At 36.3% G+C, this 21950-nt stretch overlaps 1 protein-coding gene across 6 annotated transcripts in view; it reads right to left on the bottom strand.

Moving 5' to 3' along the window:
* The window catches only part of FIP1L1 (factor interacting with PAPOLA and CPSF1), a 40133-nt gene that overhangs the window by 6363 nt on the left and 11820 nt on the right, over window positions 1-21950 (bottom strand). For 4 of the 6 annotated variants that reach the window (XM_032110272.1, XM_032110273.1, XM_032110267.1 and 1 more), the window contains 7 exons: window positions 20927-21036; window positions 13874-13967; window positions 12736-12889; window positions 7466-7492; window positions 6831-6885; window positions 5766-5821; window positions 240-459 (listed from right to left, as the gene is read on the bottom strand). In XM_032110272.1, the coding sequence (XP_031966163.1) occupies window positions 240-459; window positions 5766-5821; window positions 6831-6885; window positions 7466-7492; window positions 12736-12889; window positions 13874-13967; window positions 20927-21036 (716 nt within the window). The remainder of the gene's footprint in view (window positions 1-239; window positions 460-5765; window positions 5822-6830; window positions 6886-7465; window positions 7493-12735; window positions 12890-13873; window positions 13968-20926; window positions 21037-21950) is intronic. The other 2 variants (XM_032110268.1, XM_032110270.1) reach the window with 1 other exon arrangement.

Raw genomic sequence — 21950 nt, 5'->3', positions numbered from 1 at the left:
TTAACCTGTAAAGCATTATGACCAGTTTGGATGTATCCTATCCTTTTTTTCTGCTTCTGTTTTACATGTAGAAATTTAGAATTACAGCTTCCAAGAGAAAAAGGTGAAGGTGAGTCAGCCACACTGTCCAGCTCTTTGGAATATACAGCAGAACACTAAATTTGCATGTTGAAGTACACTGTTTAACAGAGACAAGGGTTTTGAGCAGAGTTACAGCACGTTTAAGACATTTCACTGACCTGTTGAACGCACTTGAAGACGGACTGTGATCTCGGTCCCTTTCCCTGTCTCTGGTACGGTCTCGATCTCTGTCTCGATCCCGGTCGCGATCCCGATCTCGGGATCTCTCTCTCTCACGTTCCCTATCCTTCTCTCTTCGTGCATAGTAATCCCACTGTTTGCTGGTGTCCAGAAGACTAGACCACGAGGGTGCAGAACCCACAGGGTGTGGAAAGGTGACTGAAGAAAGAGATGTAGGTATTAGAAAGAAGAAAAACAAATATCATATGGACACTTATGCATGAAAACACATTTGTCAGTTTCCTCCAATGACATTTTTCAATCTTCCCCTTTCACATAAGAGTTAATTCCAAGAAAACACTGCATTTTTTCCATGATGATTATAAAAGCTTCTGGCACTCATTTACAGACTTCTTATGAGGATGTACAAAACCAGGGTATGTACCCCAAAGACTGTCTATACACTTCCAGAGGAAAAAAAAATTGCTCAAAGAATCGGATTCTACGTGGCCAAATGGCTTGATTTTGGGGGAACAACAAAACAGAAACAACTGGAAAACAAAACTGCCTTTGAAACTCAGGTGCTCCAAAAATACCGTTCAGAAAAAGGAGGGCACTTCCAACCTTACATTTAAATGCTATTATTTTAATCTCTTGTACTTTAAAATAATTCTATTTAAAATATAATGTTAGCTATGAAGTTCTCATTCACTAATTTATATTCTATACTGTGCTTTGCCATACTTTTCTGATTACAGATGTAAAAGAAGCTTTAGAAATAAATTCAATCTGGGGAGAAGAAATAACGTTCCCACTTGTAAGATAACTCCCACTTTGTAAGATAACATTTATGAATACTCAGCACAACCACTAATAACACTAAAATGTAACAGTTTAAGAAAATAAAACATAGTCTTAATCTAGAACTGACATGTTAAGATGTTAAGAAGAAGTCTCAACACTGTCTCACAACCTTTTTTAGATAGCTACCAATGGGGAGAAGGAACGTGCTTCTCCACTGCTTTTTGCCAACTTTGACGTAATACAGAACTACTACTTTTAACGCCCCAATTGTTCTGTCTTGCCCTCCCTCGCCAGAAGTCCCATGAACACATCCTGTAAAGGAAAAACAAGGGCTGAGTATTTAGCTGGAAACAGCACTCTCTAGTGGACTTACAGTACTGAGGACTTCTCCCTTTCTGCTTATCTGCCTTGCTAGCTTTCCTAACTTTCAATAAATCGTTTGTTTTGAGCTCCACTTCATCATCTATAATACGAGAACAATATTTACTTGACTTCATGGTGTCACAAAGAGATTAACAGTACAAGTAACATAATTATCCACTGAACAATGTAAAGTGTGTTACTGGTGCTGTATTTAATACTGTTGAGTTATAAAACCAGTGGCTTCTGCTGACAGCTATGTTCAGACTGCCTTGCCTGTAATGTCTGGGGTATGCCTGCCCCAGAAAGCTTTGGCAGAAGCTTAAGAGAGCAGTTTGCCAAGCTTCCAGAGGAAGAATACAAAAGACTTTTAGAGCAGGCAGTGGAGCAGGAAAAAACACTTCATTGTTAAAATACATTTGCAATGAAAAGTATTATAATTCCTTTATAAAGCATTTATAAAAGGTTTTGCCTCAAATGAAATGCTTGGCACTGTTTAACTTCAGGTCTACAGGCAAAATGAGGGGTTAACAGAATAAAATGCCCTAATACAATATTATGCTGTTCATTATACTGCCAAGACCTGAAATTCTTCGAAGGAAAGCAGCCGGAAATAGCAAAATAACCAGCTGGACTTAAAAGACTGCTAATTTCCTTGACTTGCCACTAGGTCAACAACACACGTATGGTATATGAGACACTGGCTGCCAGCGTATGCTGATCTAAAGTTTAAACTTAAGTTTAACTTTAAATGTATACTACAAATCAATTATTAATGGCATCACAAACTTTTACAATAAATTTTGGATACTCCATCACATCTGGAGTAGTTCTCATCAGACAGTAGTATTTCTACCCCAGTAACATGAGACAAAACAGTAATTTGACACACTGCACATTTTTATATCTAGATTTTCACCAGGAATTACTCACAACACACACGAAGCTTACTGTCTAATATGAATTGGTGTTCTGCTTTTACTACATTGAATGAAGTAATTTGTCACTTCTATTATTTCTACATTGACTATTCCAATAACTTCTACAAGAAAAAAGACACTTCAAAAATTTAACTCTGATTTTATTTTTAAAACAGGAAGGGAGCTTTGAATAATTATTAGTTTTGGAGATGTGAGCCCTGTTTTGGAGATGGTTTAAAAATGTAAAGCTTCATGGAATAAGGCAAACTATTTCATGTTTTTCTTTGTACTTCAAAAAATACTGACTCTCAAACTGTTTCTGTAATGCTAAATGTCTTGCAAGTTTCTAAGATACAAAGAACATTTAGAGCACAGATCAGAGAACTGCTTGAGGAAAAAGCAAACAAGCATTCGATACAAGGCTCTTCAGTGACTGATCAAATGCAGCTCAAGCAAAGCCAAAGATCTGATGGCAAAGGTAGCACTGAATTGTGAAAGGATTTAAGAGCAAACTGACGAAACCACACTGATGTGGTGGAAGAGCACAAAAACAAAACAGATATTGTTGAGCTACGAGTTAAGAATATTATTTTACTGTGTAATCTTCCTAAGGGGCTTGCAGTGGGAAACCTGACTGGCCACAAGGGAAGACACCAAAGCATGAGCTGAGGAATTTGAATAGGCAGAAGAAGGGCTGGAACCTTAATCAAGACTGGTACTTTTTGCTATGTGTTCCATTTGCACATCTTCCCCTGCAATTTTGACAAAGCTGGGAAATGCACAAACTGTCAAAGATGACAACAGGTTGGAGATTCAGTGCTATCATCCAAAGCAACTATTAAATAAATATACTTAGTGATTGTAAATCACAGTGATCATCTGTACCCTGCTGCACTGTGGAGCTCTCAATGTCCCCAAGTTCTGATTCACAGAGAGCACTGCTAAACACTGACCAGCAATCACATTGCAGAACGGGGACTGCCAGAATGTGATGCTGACCAGGAAAACATCTTTCACTACAAGATGAGCAATACTGATAAAAGGCCGCTGAGTCTCCACAGATTCAAAAGTCCGTATGATACGGACAGCTAAGAGATAAGACAATTGCTTTGTGCAGCAAATATGGAAGCTTTTGCTGCAACAGAGATACCAGATACACTGGAAGCACACAGGGAAGATAGCAACGGACTGTGCTCCTTGGTCTCCGTAATCGTGTAAAGGCAAACAAATTTTTAATCCTGCTGGAGAAGTTCAAATTCAATGTTGGCATGATCACGGTAACAGTCATCCTTTAAAACTGGTGCTGCAACAACACAAGCATGACATCATCTCTAAAGGTCAACATAAAGCTTGGAAATATTCTTATGTCCCTGACAGTACTTGACAGAATAGAAAATTCTAACAAAAGAGACATCAAAGTGAAAAACATTCTACACTGGAGACTATGTAATAGATGCCACATACATACATTAGTATGTGTTAGTAAGACTGCCTTCCTTATGATAATCTGCATGGCTTTAGTTGTATGCCTCAGCTTTTACTTTTTTGCTAAAACTTCAGAATTACTGCTAAAAAAGAAGTCTGTGTAAAGCAGATGTTTATGAATTCTTTTTCAAGAACTCTTGAAAACATAACAAGCTTCCAATACATGAAAGTAAACGTTTGATAACTGATGAGGATCCTTACAATGTCAACAAAGTACTCCTTGTTACTCCATGAACTGCTACAACTTCAAGAAATTGCAAGCCATTACAAAATGTCATTTTGTATATCCATGCCTAAGACTTCAGAACATTTGCGAAATAGATCTGCAGAATATTTGGTCTGTGCCGAACATCACACCTCCTCAGAAACGGACAAAACTTCCCCTGCAATTTCTCCTCTCACCGTCTAGGGTTCAAAGGAACAAGAAGCATGGCAATAGAATTTAGCTGAAAGAAAAGGCACTAGGAGCTGGATGGTAGATGTACTGAAGGCAGAAGTAGTGACTGGCAACACACAAGGTCTTGCATCTTGGTGGGGGCAGTCCTCAATGTCAGTGCAAACTGGGTGATGAAGTGATTCAAAGCAACCTGCAGAGAATGGTTTGGAGATAGTGGTGGGCAAAAATTAAATACAAGCCAGCAATGTGAGTTTGCAGCCCAGGAAGCCACTTGTATCCTGGCTACATCAAAAGGAAGGGTGGCCAGCAGGTTGAGGGAGGTGATTCTTTGTGTGTCCTCGTGAGACTCCAACTGGACTATTCAGGTATATGGAGCATGCAGCTCTTGGGACCCCAGTACAACAAAGATATGTTAGAGCCGGTCCAGAAGAGGGCCATGAAAAATTATCAGAGAGCTGGAACATTTCTCCTATGTTGTTTAGGTTGTTCAGCACGGAGAGGAGAAGGCTCCAGGCACATCTTATTGTGGCCTTTCAATACTGCAAGGGGGCTTACAAGACTGGAAGATGGAGAGAGACCCTTTGCCAGGGCCTGTAGTGACAGGACGCGGGGCCATGGTTTTGCTCTGAGAAATGGTAGGCTTAGATTGGACGTAAGGGAGAAGTTCTTCATGATGATGGTGGTGGGGCACAGATTGCCCAGAGAAGTTGTGGATGCCCCACATTGGAAGTGTTCAAGGCCAGGTTGGACAGGACTTTGATCAAACTTGTCTAGTGAAAGGTGTTCTTGCCCATGGCAGGGAATTTGGAAATAGATAATCTTTGATGATTCCTTCCAACCCACATCATTCTCTAATTCCATCTACTTTATCTTTCTATTTTCTCCTTCGGATCAAGAAGCAGAGCTGTGCTAGGTAACAGTTCTAAACTCCGCATACGTTCTGTGGATGCCCATTTGGTGGCACATGATGAAGCTTTTATTTTAGTTCACTCTTATTTCACTTTTACTGAAAAAAACCACAAAGTCAAGTTTTCCAGCTTCAGACTTTTTTCCCATAACAGTAACTAAAAAAAAAAAAAAAAAAAAAGTGACTGACTTTGCAATAGGATAGCTGAAAGTTATAGTGTCTTAGACAAACAGTTTTTGAAAGGAGAGGTACATCACCCAGGATTTCTGAATGACTGCTCTTACTGGTTAAAATTCTGATGATATCTCAACAGTACTTGTTCTCCTGCTTTTAAATCCTTTCTAACTTGCAGAAAAAATTCTCCCTGACTTGCAGTCCATATTATGGTATATAATATTTCAAAACCACAGTTCTGCAAAAGCAGCAGGAAAACATATCCAGTATATAAATTAATAAGCAAAACAACAGTATTTACCAATAATGGTTAAATCTGCAACAGCATGTATCTATTTACAATGGTCAGCAATGAGCTTTCATAATGAAATACTGACAAGACCTTTTTAGTCTTCTAGCTAAAACCCTCATAAGCATATCAAACAATTTGATATCACGCTGGTCAAAATTTCCAAAGCCAGCAAGCTTGCTTACTTACCACTGCCATATGAAAATGCACGAACAGGACGACCATCATAGCCAGAAGAATGTCCACTGTGGAAAATACATGCAAAACCATGTTAAAGATACATGTAAAAACTCAGCCTTAGCAACAAAGCTACCTCCTTCAGTAAATATGTACTCATATATAATATATACGCTATATACAATATATACAATCAGAAGCAGCACTCATTCACAACAACGGTCAATACACAGTAATAAATTTACTTTCATGCACATATGATGCATTAAGTTAGGATTTTTTCTCAATTAAATCATGAAGATTTTCTTGGAGAATTACCATCATCCTCCTGTAGGATAAATTTTAACAGAATTTTCAATTTCAAAGGAACAGATGTGTGCATCTTCCTTCACTGAGATCCAGAGGACTGAGAAGTGGCTTGTACCATCTTAAACGTGTTTTGTATACGACCTGGTTTTGGCCTCCAGCAAATATTTCTCAAGGACTGTGCCAGCCAATCTTTTACCTTCTCTTACATATTTATATCTATATATACAAATATATGTATGCATATACATATAAATGCATATAAAAATGGTTTGAAAAAGCACTGTTAGGTCTGTTACAGCTGAACACTTAGAACAGAATAGAAATACAAATTTGGATTCTGTGGAACTCTGGCACTTCCTATAGTTCATGAGGGCTTGAATTTGTGCTCAAATTTTTGTGGACATCTATAAAAAAGGATATAACAGCTGAAAAGTATACAGTTCATATAAATAAGCCTTCAGAGTACTGAAGAATACTTTAACAATCATTGCCTTAGGTCTTGGCATTGATATACCATCAAAATCAACAAATTTGTCATTTTGATACTATGTCATAACTAAAGTAGTAAGTGGCCAAGTAATCTACTCAAAGAATATGTTGAGGTGAGATCAGTAATATTTCTGTAAAATTACTGCAAAAATATGAAGCTGTCTCCCCTCTCCCAGATGCAAATCCATAAAACACTGGGAAATGCAAGAGCACTTATTCATTTATTTCAGTTACAGAATACTGATAGATTGCTTAGTAAGATTTCAAACAGATAATCACCTGTCTATTGTGGGTATGAGGGAAGGTGGAGGACCGCCAGGTGGTGGTGGAAAACCTGTAACAATAAATTAGGTAAGGAGGAGGGAAAGAAAAAAACTAACACCCATAAACACATAAAAGAACTAGGCTAAGCATACAATGGCAAACAAATCCCAGAGAGAACAAGACAAAAATTGTTTCCGTGCAAATGGATTTTATTTTGTAAGACTAAGAACTACTTTTCAGCTTGACAAAGGCAAAACATTAAACATGTATTATCAGTGCTTCAAATTAAAAACTTTATCACTCTTAAAAATATGTTAATTTAGAAGCATGGGCAAATTCCTAAGTATCTAACTATACTTAATAAACAACCATCAAAACTATTTACTGCGTAGCTGAGAAAAAAAAGATTTTAAAGAAAATAAGGAAATATATATCTAGAAAACTGGCTGATTAGGTCCACTAGTCAACTGCATTTTCATACTATTTCTCTTCTGCCTGGCATCAAAATAACTGAGCCTACATATATATACACATGTATTTTAGTATATGTGACCTTTTATCTATATAATTGAAAGGAAGTTGATAAGCTGCACATCAGCTAAGTTTTCATCTCTTAACCAAATGTGGAAAAAAAATCTAAGCAAATTTACCTGGTGGTGGCACTGTTATTGGTATACCTAAAAAGACAACAAATATCAGATATAGTAATAGTTTATTATCTGTAGATCTAAAACCAGATTGAGCTTTCACTACATACATGATCAAGAAGAATAACATATTTTCTGTGTCCTCAGATCAAGATCTCACATTAATACAAATCGTTAAAATTTTAAACAAGCCTTGTGAAATCTAGCTTTTAATTTAAATTCCTATTCTTTAAGATGTTATTTATTTAGAGGCAAGAATAGTGAAAAATAGACTCTGGGTCTCAAGGTTAGATTTAAATTCATAATCCTAAAATGTTTAGTATACAGAAGGAAAGTAACATCCCATAGACTACATTTGCTTTATTTTATATTCCATGGTTGGATGGAAGGAAATGCAATTGGCCTCTGACCTTCAATAGCTTGGCATAGGAAATAGTAGGTCCACATGAACAAAGTATTCAGGCAGCAGTAAGCAATACAGATGTCTGACTCAATACTATGCCACTGCAGTTCAACATTCAGCTGCTACGTGGAGGGAAAAAGATTGTTTTGCTCTCTATTTTCTTGTAAATATCTGAGAAAGGAGCATCCTTTAACAGAAGCATGTGCGAGAATTACTCTAACCTGATCTTCAGATCTAGCTTAGCTGTTAAAAGCTGAGAAAATTATTCCCAACTAAATTAGCTGACCTAGCAAAATATACTGCCTCAACATATAAACCTATCTTACTGATTATAAAAGGAATGGTCACAAGGTAAAAATAATTTTTTCACTTTAAAGGATGTTATCTTCTCATGCTTTGCAAAGAACTAGCTTTACCTGAACTGAACACCTAACCCTGGTACGTAATAAACTGGGCTAAAGCAATACTGACAGAAAATGTGACTACTTCACTAGGCATAAAGGACTTTCAGTTATCAACAACTCTGCTTCCATTAAAAAATAAGTATGTTCAATGTGACAACTCATGGCAAAACTTTGGGGAGTGAGAGAACAGAAAACTCTGGCAAATGCTTTCATCAGTTTTGACATAACTGCATAAACGTTCACATGGAACAGTACTGACCACTGCGTGATGAAATTTACATGTATCTCATTAGTTCAACATTAAAACTAAAAGACTATTGTATGGCAGCAACATTTTATTAAATCTATGCACTTATAATGTCTAGAAATGCCAACTGCTCCCAGGCTGCCTTGATAGAAAGACAGAATGAAGGAATATGCAAGCAGAGGAGGAGTGAACAATATAAAAGTTCACTAATTGTTGGGAATTTCACTGACATAAATTCCTACCAGCATTAATCCTATAGGATTAAACAAATGGTGAAATATAAGTGAGGTTTCTGTCCAATCCTGAAGATTTAAAATCTGATCTCTTAGCCAAAGTGTAAATCAGGAGACAGTGAACTCCAACAGCCAAATTTCTAAATTGCATGAGTCATTTTCTCTTCACCAGCATATGAGCTTTCCAATGTGCACTACAGTTGTTAAGAACACTGGGTATCACACCATAAAATGTTTGACAGTGTAACATTTGAAAGACCAAACACTCCTGATGAAAATTCCTGAAAGAAAATTAAGATTAAGAACTCAAACTGTTGCACAGCCAAAGTGTTTACCATTAATCTTTTTTGGTTAATTGTTCAAATTAACAGATCCTTCATGAGCCTAAAACATATCAAAAATATATATAATATATAAATGTTAAGCATGTATATATTATATAATACATCACTGTTAAGAACATAAGCTAGAAAAATACCAGAAGTTCTCTCAAAGTGATTTATTAGCTCCACCTTAGAAAGATTTCAATTGCTGCACTAAAACCTGTACATTGTTAGCACTGCACATGACACTCAGCACTATCCAGAGAACTGCCTGGAAACCCATCAGCTAACTCCTCTTTACAAAAAGGAAATATTTTGTATTAAACTATTAATATATTCCTCATTCACAAGAATGTTATCTTGTGAAGAATTAAAAGTAAAAATACCACCACAAGACTAAAAGCCAAATGAAAATTTTCACTTGAGTGCCACTCAAACAAAATTAAGACAGACTGAATACAACTAATATACAGAGACCAAATGTCCAAATAATTCTAATGAATTGGTTAATGTAGGGTATTACACTAAAAAAACCCACATAAGCATTTTTTCCCACAAAAACCTTTAAGAACTTTTAAAGAGTCACGATTAATGCTTATATAGTTTTAAAACAGAAGCTAATTTACTTGATGGTATCAGAAAGGAAGAAAGATTCTACATGCCAAGTTGACAAAAACATGTAAAAGATCTAATAAGATCTCAACAAATGTTTTTCCTTACCTTCCTCACTAATACAGAAATATGACACAAAACAAGAAAAAAAATCATAAGCTTCAGTTACTGGAAAATAAATAATTTCTTAACTCTTCACTCCTTAGCCTTCTAAGTGTATGAACACCAGCCAATTAGTACTTCTGAGAAAAAGCACAGAAATATTTTGTCATTTCTTGCAATGAAGAGACTACACTGTACCAGTGCAATGACTTAGTATAGACCTCGTCATGTCCCTACAACATTTTTGTGCTGCCACAAAGATATATCCAGCCTAAACCTAAGTACTCAGACTTGTGTGTCAAAAGCAACTCAAATGTCATTAGTGCACCATTTTACCTAAGGCGCTCAAAATTGCCTTCAGGACATTGTATACCATCCTACTAACTCAAGGCTGGTAAATATTTACAGAAAATCAAGTATGTTTTACTAAAGGAAAGCAATGACACAGGCACTCTGCTTGTGCAGTAAGGAATCAAACATGAACAACACTGCCATAGCTTAACAACATACTGCAAATTAGCTGAACTGTGTAACATCCCTCAGAAATGTAATATAATTCAACTTGGTTCTCTTGCCACAGGGTAAATTAGGTCAAATTCTCTGTATCACAAGATAAAAAGTACACACTTAGGATGCTGAGGCTGAGCAGTCACTTACCAAACCCTAGTATATAGTGCAAATTTATGCAACAGAAGTTCAATATTTCAGAGAAATTTTTTTCTTAAATCACAAATACATGTCACATTTTTAACTACACACTTAAACCAAAGCACATAAACTAACTTTTAAAGCCTGGTTAACAAGCATCCACATTTTGCTTTAGAGGAAAATTACTCCAACATAGCAGTAAACCTAGCAAACAGAAACTAGCACATTTTTTGCCACAGCCAGTCATCTCCTAGGACTATTTGAGAATTTTCTACATTTGGTGCTTTGAATTGTTCCAGGACTTGTTCCTCAGAAAATGTTTGAATCACAAGAGTGAATGAATACAGAACAAGAAACCTAACTTCAAAGCAAGATTCTTTTTCAAAGGCGCTTTTGGAAGACGTTTTTTATTTGGAATACTTAAATTTTCTGGCAAGTAGTCCCAGTTTAATATTGAGTAAGTGTAGTTTTTTTACTCCTCCTCCAGTGAACCTAGAAGGGATGGCAGAATCTATTTTAGGAACAGCTTTGATGATAAAGAGCTGGCAACAGCACAATTAAAACACAGGCCTGAGGAAACCAAATCCACAGCTCTTAATCGTTATTTTCGAATCTACTTGAAGCAAGGAAGGATGTTCCAGAAGACCTTTTGAACAAGCCTGTGTCATAAACCTGCCCGTAAACCATGAGACTAAAACCTGCTGGCTTGATCTGCAACACATGTGGTTTTCCTTCATTTTTAAAAATTCAACAGGTGAAGGGTTTCATAAGACAAGTCCAGTACCTTTATGTGACATCCCTGCACCAAGTGCGTCTGGGGTGTCGGTAGGGGTGGTTCTCATGTTTTTAATAATATACAACTTAGAACGCCTTTTCTGAACCCAATTACAATTAAAACCATTACTTTCTAAAAACCTGCAATGCACTACAGATATTGTTTTATCAGAAAGGTTTAAATGAAGCTTAAAACTGCAGCAAGTATTATTGTCACATTCCTTCCCTTTCTGTCCCCTCCTCCAGTAAGGAAACACCACAAAAATCACTCAAGCACTATCATATTCTCACTTCAGAGACTCTATTTTTTATATTTATTAAAAAAAAAAAATTGGAAGAGGGCAGAGAATTATTTCATCTTTAAATCTCTTCTCCTGAGTTTTCCAGGTGTTATAATTTTTGTGTATGACCATCACTGAGGAAAGCCAGGGCTTGCCAGGCAGAATGAGTTAAGTTTTAAAATTAGGAGGGGCAATTGAAGAAGCAACTTCTTCTATGAGGATTTAAACCCTATAAAGGCTCACACTAGTTGCACTCAAATAATGTTACCTCTTTGCTTATACGTAAGAATATTAACAGAGAAACTTTGAAAGATTCCCTCTGAAAGCAGAATAACTAAGAAACTGCTCAGCATGATTTTCAGAACAAATCAAGCAAAAGAATCCAAGGAACAGAAGAAAATAAGGAAAGAGGCTCCGCCTTAAATCAGTCTCTTCTGTAGAAAAATGCTTCACTTTCCTACTCAAATACACCACAAAGTTTCTCCATCTATTTTAATTTCTCACTGACCATTCTTCTCAGTTTCCTGCCAAATCTTTTTGAACTTAATGCCTTAAAATGACAAATGCAGGTAACTGTACTACTTGTGCAAATACCCATGACACTTCTCCCAGTAAATTTCCATATATATCAAAATTCAATAAATGTTCAGTAAATAGCAGTAAATTTCAAAACAGATTAATAATGGGAAGAGTTCTCAAAGAGCTTTGATTCCTCTAAGATTCACAGACACAGGACACTGGGAAAAAACATCAGGGACTAATAAGACTTCTGACTGAAAGAAAGGGTACAGAGCAAATGCAATACTTATCAAAACTGGGAATTCATACATGCTGTGAGAGAAAAGGGGAATTAGAACTTCTCTTGCTGCTTTGACCTTAGACATCAGAGAATCCAACTTGTGACACAAATTCACAGTATGCCATACTTCTAGTTCAAAAGTTTGTAGAATGATGTGTTAACACATACCTCTCAATTGCATTAACAGTTATTGAAGTACAGAGAACAGCTTCTCACTTCAAATATTTTCAAGAACACAAGAACCAGCAGTTAGTCTTTAGGTAATTATTTACTACTTGGGATTATGCTTACTGAGAAAGTAAAAATAAAAGTTTCTGGTTTTGTCTTACAGATACATTTAAGGAAAGAGCAAAACACGAAATTCTGAAATTCTGCACAATGCACCTGAAGCATTTGATGTTAATGAATCTCTTATTATTCACACCTTATGTAAGGCAGGATACTTACCTGGTGGGGGAATCAGAGGTGGAGCAGTACTGACAGTTGGAGGGGGTGGGAGGAAAGGAGGTGGTGGAAGGTGAGTAGGTGGAGCTCCTGGAGGGAAAAATGGAGGTGGCTTGGTAAAACTGTCTACTTCAGGATTAGAGCGTTCTGAAAGAACCTGCAAAATATCAAACTCTAGTTACAATTGCTATTTGAAAAGGGCAGAAGATAGGTTTCCTCTCTTTCTAGTTACTAAAATAGGAAAGTATCACTTCACACCTAAAGACCCATATTCAGATGGTGTAAGTTCTACCTGCATACCTAGCTCAGTGTATTTGCCAAGTACCTTTAAAGGTCTAAGAGCACCTTAAATTTATATAATGGAAAATATTTAAAAATCAATATGAAAAGCATAAAAATGACCCAAGACTATAAATTACTTACACACTCTTAGATCAGATGAAAAACACATGGCATTGTTTTCAGTATCCACACTACAATCCATTACTATTTTCACTGTTTAACCTTAACCTAAGCTGGCATGAAAATGCAGCTAGGGCACCAAGCAACCCTGATGCTTCTCCCTGATTCTTCAGGAGAGAAGTGTATTCCGTCTTAATAGATTTAGTTGCTTTCTTAGGATAGTAAAAGTCTGAAAACTAAAACCATGAAGACTAATCTTGCAATTTATGGTGAAATACTACAATATAATTAAAAACAAGCTACTATCAACTATTTATTCATTCACACCTTATTTTTAAAAGACTACATCTCTTGAACTGCATACAAGGGGGCTTTCACTGTCAGCATTAGTGTCTGGCAGGAACAGGGCACAAATGGGCAATTTAAATATTTATCTTTGTCACTCCATAAACAAAACACAATCCCACGCAGTTCTAGCAGAGCCAATGCTGTCTCCTGGACTGTAAGTCTGCAACATTGCTCATTTCTCTGCAGTAAGAGGTATACCAAAACATTTCTCTTTCAAAATCTATCAAATATTTCATCTTAATTTATTTCGATAACTGCCAAAACTTTATTCCTGAACTCAAAGCTACTTATGTATTACTCATTCATATACACTGATGCTTTAGTCAGAAGCTATGGGGAAAGCAAAAATGTCTTTTAGTCAAAAATAGAATGCCAAACTGCAGTGTAAAACCTGTATGTTGCTGTTTTCATTAGCACGCCGTCGTCCTTCCACCCTGCTGATAGTGATGGTCTGTCCAATCACATCTATTGTGCCAGATATCCGCCTGCAACACAAGACAAACCAGAATCAACAAGCAGAATCAGAAAAGGGGAAAAAAAAGAGAAAAAGAGAGAGACAAAAGCTTTATGGACTTCTCTCATTCTGAATGGCAAAAGCTCTTTCTTCTGTAGAAAACATGAAAGACTCTTCCTGAAGAACACTAAAGGGGATCCATTTGCTGAACTATATAGAACAAGCATATAGAACTAAACAATATAGCAATAAAGACTCCTTTAATAAACAAAGGCATACTCTACAGCAGTCTCCTTCCACCCCATAAAAATACTACTACTGCTCTTCTGTTACAGAAAAAAACCAACCAAACAAAAATCACAAAACTTCAGTAAGAAAATAATATATTACACAGAACTTTCACAAAAATCTAATGTGAAATAGCTATAAACTATTAATTAGAAGTAATTTCTAAATTGCATGAAACTATAATGAAGGATTCCAGGGAAGATCAAACAAAGGTAAGATAGAAGAAAAAACATAAGCATAAAACCTAAACACTAAAATTCAAAGTATAATTAACCACAGGGGAATACACGGACACAAAAGAAGTACTCCAGGCACCAGACCAGAAAATATGACAAATATCTGAATGTCACCTAGTAAAACTAAAACCTGGTATTTGTGACAATGGGAATCACTATTTTGAAGAGAAGAATAATCCAAAGTATAGTGAACTTTCCTGTTATCAGCCCTAAAACACCAGAAACCAAGGTTTAAAGAAAATGTATAACCCTTATGCAGATATAACAAAACCTATCTGCATAAGAGTTATAAAAGCCAGGTTGGACTAAGGCCTTGAGCAACCTGGTCTAGGGGAGATGTCCCTGCACTTGGCAGGAGAGGTTGGGGTAGATGATCTTTAAGGTCCATTCCAACCCCTTAACATTCTATGATTCTGTGATTCTACCTGCTCTGCAGGCCATTATTGATTTCTAAAAGATGTTAAAAAGTAGGATTCACCTAAGTCAACTTTGTTAGAAAATGACATACAAAACTACAGTGCTAATGGTTAAGAGAAACAAAGGTTCATCTGTGTCTTACCTATAGGGGAAACCACAGCAGATTAAACTGATAATATTTACCAAGAGCATGATACATAACAGTAAAAGATTGGAAAAAAACCTTCCTGAAATGTCCATAGAAACAAATCAATAGAAAGAAAAACTACTTCTAGTTTCAGAACACAAGTTCTTGTCTTTTTTGCATCTAGTGTACTACTAACCACATGAGCATAAATATTAGGGAGAACAACTGTAAATTGGAATTACAGGCTCAGAGTTCTGCCAGACTGATAGCTTGGACTCCAACCGCTCAGATACCTAGATTCCAAGGCAACTGAAAAAGACACAGCAGACAGTAGAGCATGAAGGAACAGTTAGATCTCCCAGAGATAATCTGAAGCTCCTTAGCAGACTGCATACTTAGGATGATCCAAATGCCTGTCCTCTGAGCTTTTCAGTATTCTGGGTTTAGAGCTTCCTCCTGGATTTTAAAGCAAGCTTATTAAGGACAATAGTTTAGAGTTAAAAAAAACAAAAAAAAACCCAAACAAAACCAGTGCAATGGTACCAGAGTCTGAGAACATATCTGCAAAATAAACCAGTATATACTATACAGCAATATATACTATACAACGATAACACAAATTTAAGAAATTCTCAGGTCTTCTAATACCCCATCCTAGAAGTTAGATTGTTTCAATAATCAACACCTACCTTTCTAAACTTCCCTAGTGGTCTTGCATGGCCTTCCAGCACTGCTAAACTGGATTATTATTTTGCTTTAAGTAACTAAATTGAAAACATAGGTATTATAAAATAGTTGTTAAAATAACTGTTTTCACCATCTCAGTCTTCACTGACAGTGCATTTGGTTTCAGAGTTCTAAGACACTTGTTCTCCTCCATCACCGGTATCTTCTCTTAATTATCTAAACCATCTCCTAGAAAACTCATTTTACCTAGCTTTAGTCCTTGTGCATAACAGATGACACTATTCCACAGCAAAAAGTCCCTGCCTGGCTCACTCCACTGATTTACAGGGCTTCCACTTGGGAGTGATGTACACAGCAAGAATTAAGACTCTTCCTCTCTTGTACTGTTTGCACACTGCCAGCAACTCTTAAAATCAGCACTGAAAACACACACAATGGCACCAGTGCAAGAGGACTGGGCATTAAAGCAATATATGCCTCAACCATATTACAATAATATTAATTTTGGCTTGGGAAGCAGCCCAAACACACCACTGCAATATCAAATGAAGCAAACCTAGACTACCAATTAGTTGATTCCTAGACATCAATTTTACTGAAATAAATAGAGCTTTCACTTAATTTAGATTGTGAAGAGTGAGAGTGTACCTGTGCTCAGTCTTACTGAGACGGTACTTTATAATTATTACTTAAATAATGTTGTATAGTCTTATGTCCACTGTTCTTCCCAACAACTCCCAAAATATTTAATTTTCATAATGATGGATGAGTTTGGGAAATTGCCATCACACCTTGAACTTGACAAATTCTCTATTTCCAAGATTGCAATAACTACTTCATTGAGTACTCCACTAAAAGAGCTTGAAATTGAACACGAGGAAGCATAGATTCAGTGGCAAATAAAGCCGCAGATGACACCTCGAATCACAGGTAAAGTCACAGACATTAAGTCACAGCAAGCGGGCACAAGGAGAAATTTCCAAGACTCCCCAGACATTATCTAGAGTCCTGATAAGATGTTAAGCAGGCATTACTCGGTTTCTGTCTCAGTGCCATAAGAAAAGAAAAGGAAGGGCTTAGTTTGTCCCTTATGCGATTCAAGGCACCTGGAATACAGATGCATTCCCAATGGATCCATTGAAACATAAAAAGGCAATCCACACGTGTGGGATGCACATGAACCACAGCAGAGTTCATACAAAGTGTAGCTTAAAAGGAACATTCCAGCAACTCTGAGTTATTTCACTCCAATTAGAGAATGGTTATTTATGGGTTATTTGCACTAAGAATACCACTCTCCATGGAGATTAATTCAGAAAGATAACTCAATCTCATTTGGAAAGCTGAGTTTAGATTCTACAGGCAAAGAGAAAGGGGGGAAAAAAGAAGAAGAAGAAGAAAAAAAGAAGGCAAACCCAGTTATTTTCCAAGTTCATAGCTTTAGAAATCATTATCCTTACCACAGATAAAATAAATAATCTGCTTTTTGGAACACCACCATATGACTCTTCAGGATTCAGAAACAGATTAACTACAGGAGGCCACATTTATTTAGCAGACTTACAGTATAGCCTAATACGTATGGAATTATAATATGCTTCAATATGTTCTTTTCTTCTTTCTTGATTTGCTGATGTATTTTATGTTTTATTTTCCTCCTCTTGAGGACAGCCTCAACTTTGCTGAGCTCACCACTGATTGATATAAATAAGAATCTAACAGATTTACTACAGAAACCACTTGTATAGAAAATAGACTTTTTTTCAGAATAATATCTGAGTATCTTTTACTTAGTTTTGCAAAGCTAGTTAATGAAACAAGAGAAACTGGTACTTTTTCATAGTAACGAAAGATCAGAAATCTATTTTCTATAAAAAATCTGTTGACAGAAAGCTCTAAGCACAGATAAAGCTGATGAATAGCCCACTGCACTGATGGGCTAATTTCTCCAAAAGCAAGACCCATTTAAATGTAATGTACACTTCAGTAAAAGCATAAATGGAGGTTAAAAACCAAAAAACTTCTGACAGAAATAAATTTTGTGATGGAGAGCTGCTATAGGTATTACTTGAATGAGAAAATACAAGCTTTTACAGCCAGCTTATAAATGAAACTTACGCTTATTTCTCTACTACTAAAGAAAAACTGTCTCACAGTCCTTGAAAAATGACATAAGGAAAAGCACTGGTCTGAAAAAAACCCAACTTGGTTGGTTACGACACAATTGAAACATATCAAAGTCCTCTTCATGGTCTAGAAAGCACTGTAGTCAAAAGAGGTTCCTTCAGGTTTTTACCGTAATTATGACTATGCCCACAACAAATCTTTAACTAACTCCCTCTTGAAAACAAAGATTTTATTTTATACCACATTGTTTGTATACAATGTCCATTTACTAAACTATTTCCATTATGATCTAACTCCTCCCTCAGGGTTACACAACACTTTATGCACTCAACAGCCCTAAGTATCACAGAATCAAGGCAAGAAATCCAGGTGTCATTTCTAAACAACTAGTATTTCAGCTAGGATTAAGACAGCCACTGTTCAAGTAAAATTTCCCAGAGATACACTGTATGAACAAGCACAGAATTTTTCTTTTAATTACACATTTAGGATGCATTTCTAGTGAATTAGCAACATTCATTTGCTGGTGAGCCATAACACTGTTCCTATTTTGTCAACTACAACTTCCATATCGGTAACGAGTAATATTATTGCTAGACCTCAGGGGGTTTTGGGGTTTTTTTGAGACAATTCGCAATCACATGCAAGCATCTGCTGTACTCAAATCAGAAAGGTAAAAACATAAGCACAGAATTATTTTAATGTTCATTTACAAACAAACGAAAAAAAGTAAACGCCACTATCTGTCCCCAGAGTTGCAACTGAAGAGCCATATGTAATGCAATGTCCACGTGTAAAATCATCCATGAAGCAATATTACAGCCCTGACTAGTAAGTGAGGAACTAAAATGTTAAATGAGCATCACGCCCTGAATTGTTTTTCCCCTTCACCTTAATTCCCATCATTGGTCCCTCCTGTATTGTTCCTACCATATTTTGATGCCCAAACTTGCTTTTCTGGAGGCAGTGTTTGTCTGTGACTGAGAAGAGCTGCTGCTTTTTCTGGTGAGGTAAATTGCCTAAATCTTTCTGTTTCCTTACCAATCCCCACACCAATGCTGCTATACCAAATTGTATCAATCTTCTCTCCCTTTCATAGAATATATCAACTACTACTAGAAGCCAAGAGAAATTTTACTGCTACATGAGAAGTGCTTCCAGCAATTTCTCAACAAGGCTACTGCAAATGCCACATGGCATAAAGGCAACTATTTTAAATCATTGAAGATCTATATTGCTGAAAATTTTCTGCCTACTTAAAATAAACTCTTTAACAAAAGAAAGAAATTAGTCCAACCCCATAAAACACTGCCTGGTTATACAGAAGTTAGTAATACAGGCTCTTATAAAAAGAAAATAGTAGATGCATTATGGAAAAGTAATTAAAGTAGAAGTATATATAATCCACACAGCTAACATAAATGCATTCACTGAGCTACTCTCAGACTTCTGAGCATACATTTCTTTCAAAATCTTTTCTGACCACTTGGTAGAAACGCCTTTCTTTGCAGAAGAATCTATTTTAAGCAAGTGTATCCATAGGAGCAAGGATTAAATAAGGGCAGAAGCCAGTTTTGTCATTGTAACAACTTATAAATACAGTATTCACACTAAATGTATACAAAACAACCTATTTACCCACTGGAATGCACAAGTGATACAATTGTCAGTGATATCTCACAAAGCGGTATGCCAAAATAAATGTTAAAAAGTGACAGTTCTCACAACTGCAAATTTCACACAACCACAGAATTTACACAATGCATTTTTTCTACAACTTTAAACTTGACTACATTTTAATAACCTGGTCACTAATTACTTCCTAAAGTAGTTTAGAGGTTCTCTGTCCACCACCAAGATGAACAAAGAATTGAAATCCTGTAACAAAACCTATGGTAGATACAGATTTGGAATCCTTACCCTGTGAACATTACATTCCAGTTTGAAACCTCTGTTACAAGAACATCGTACATTAAAAGCAATTCAGAAAAGCAAATTTAAAAAATAGCTACAGGGTTGGCACAAAGTTTGAAAGACTTCTTGTTTCTTTGACAAAAAAAAATAGGAAATCAAAGAACTAAAATCTACTACACATGGAGCAGCATAACTTGATAGCTTGGAGAAAAATTTAGGCTACCAGAAGGAATATTCTAGAAGTGAAAGAAAAGTGCAGGCAAGGGTATGGTTGATTCACACTCCCCCTCACCCCCCCTGAAAAATACATTTGGGTGTTGAACTGACTCTTATTGGATGGAATAATTGAACACAAGTGCCTCTAAATTAGTCAAGGTACCGACAGATGCACTGCTAAAGATAGGTCATAGCTCCTAATCTTTAATGGTTGATGATGAAAGTGTACAATCTGTTCTACCTTTCTTACCATCATTTGTAACATGACAGTAATGATAATGGCTTTTAATTTGCACAGAACCAAAACTTCTAAACAGGATCACTAAAGAACTGAAGTAAAACAGAAGCATGGATTGATCCTAAGCCAAGTGCCAGATATCAAGCAGCAGTGGCTTACATACAAAAGACAGAACTTACTAAAGCCCGAGGCTGGGAGAAGAACCCCACTAAGGAAATAATTTCTCTCATTTCAAAGAAAGTGCAATAAAATATTCAAATATGGAGAAACTAAAGCTGCCTTGCAGGAAAGAGACTAGGTTCCAGGAATTCTTACACTTGTTAAAATCATAGCTGTCAGATTCCATCTTGTTTAACTGAAAAAATGCGTTAGCTAATACTCATAAGGACCCTAACTAGAAATATTATGAAGGCAAATGTAATTATACACAGAAAACACAGTGTCATAAATCAACAAATGGATTTCTGTAACTGTCTTGTTACTTGGTCCTGCTGTTTTATCACCCCTTTTCTTCTACTTTTTCCCTAATAGCCAAGAAGGTATTACCGTAGCATCGCCAAGAAGGTAGTAACATAGTATTCATGTCTGATTATGCTAAATGGGATTAGGCTACTTCTACCCCTCTTTTCTGCCTGTTACAGAAACACGCTTTCCTTTTTTTCCTACAAAAATCGTAAACTTCAAAGACATAGAGGTAACAGTATAAAGAGTTCTTTGGTCATGAGTTACAGCTAACTGACCTGTTTGCTGGAATTCCTGATTTGAATAAGGCAGGAGGAGATGTGAAATCAGGTTTGGTCGACTGCACAGCCAACTCTTTCTCCAAATTTCCAGTTCTGCCCTGCTGTACCTTCAAAATAATGTTTCATCATTAGTTTACCCTCGCAAGTGTAGCAGCTCCAACACTCAACATAACAAATAGCCAACACAAAAAGAAAGTAAGTTCAACTTTATTCAGATTTTCAAAAAATGTCACCTCTGCACAGATAGCAAAGTTATGTATTTTGTATTGATGTATTACTTAAGTACTGTGTTTAATATATGCAAGAATCATTATGCCAGAGAATGAATTGTTACAGAAGATCACACAGTTTAAATATTTATTTTCCAAGCATTTCATTTGTATGTGAACAGACCAAACTGATTTTCTTGAAGCATGTCCTGCATGAACAAAGTTACATCTTAATTTTTAAAAGAAGGAAACTTATTAAAAAGATCTTCATAATCTTAACAGAGATATCTAACAAGCCTGCTATCCATTACCAACAAGCCATGAGACAACTTGAATGGATTCTCCATCTGCCTCACTGATCATGAGATCTAGTAACCACTTAATTTCCAAGTCATACCAGGAAGCCACCTCATACTCTAGGTTATGCAAACTGTAGAAGATTTTTCATCAGTTCAGACTGAATACTTCAGAAACACCCTGCTGTTTCTGAAGTACTGCAAAATTCCAGACACTTTTTTTTTATTAAAGCTATTCAAAAGCTTTGGTGCAAGTACATCAAGTATTGTTTTACTCCAGCAGCAGCTTCATGTGAAAGAAAAACCTACATGGGTTAGCATTAAAGACAAATATATACTGATTCAATTTTTAAAGTCACTTCCACTGTACCAGCTACATCACTCTACATAGCTAGTCCACTGTATAAACTACGATCTCACAGCTTATAGGCAAGTGAACTACTATGTTTCTACAGAATCTCACTTCTAAACATGGGCACTCTTTCCCAAACCCACAAAAATGCACATCAATAGTTA

This window comes from Corvus moneduloides, chromosome 5 (assembly GCF_009650955.1).
Source record: "Corvus moneduloides isolate bCorMon1 chromosome 5, bCorMon1.pri, whole genome shotgun sequence".
NCBI classification, from domain to species: domain Eukaryota; kingdom Metazoa; phylum Chordata; class Aves; order Passeriformes; family Corvidae; genus Corvus; species Corvus moneduloides.
This window is presented reverse-complemented; position numbering and strand designations above follow the sequence as displayed.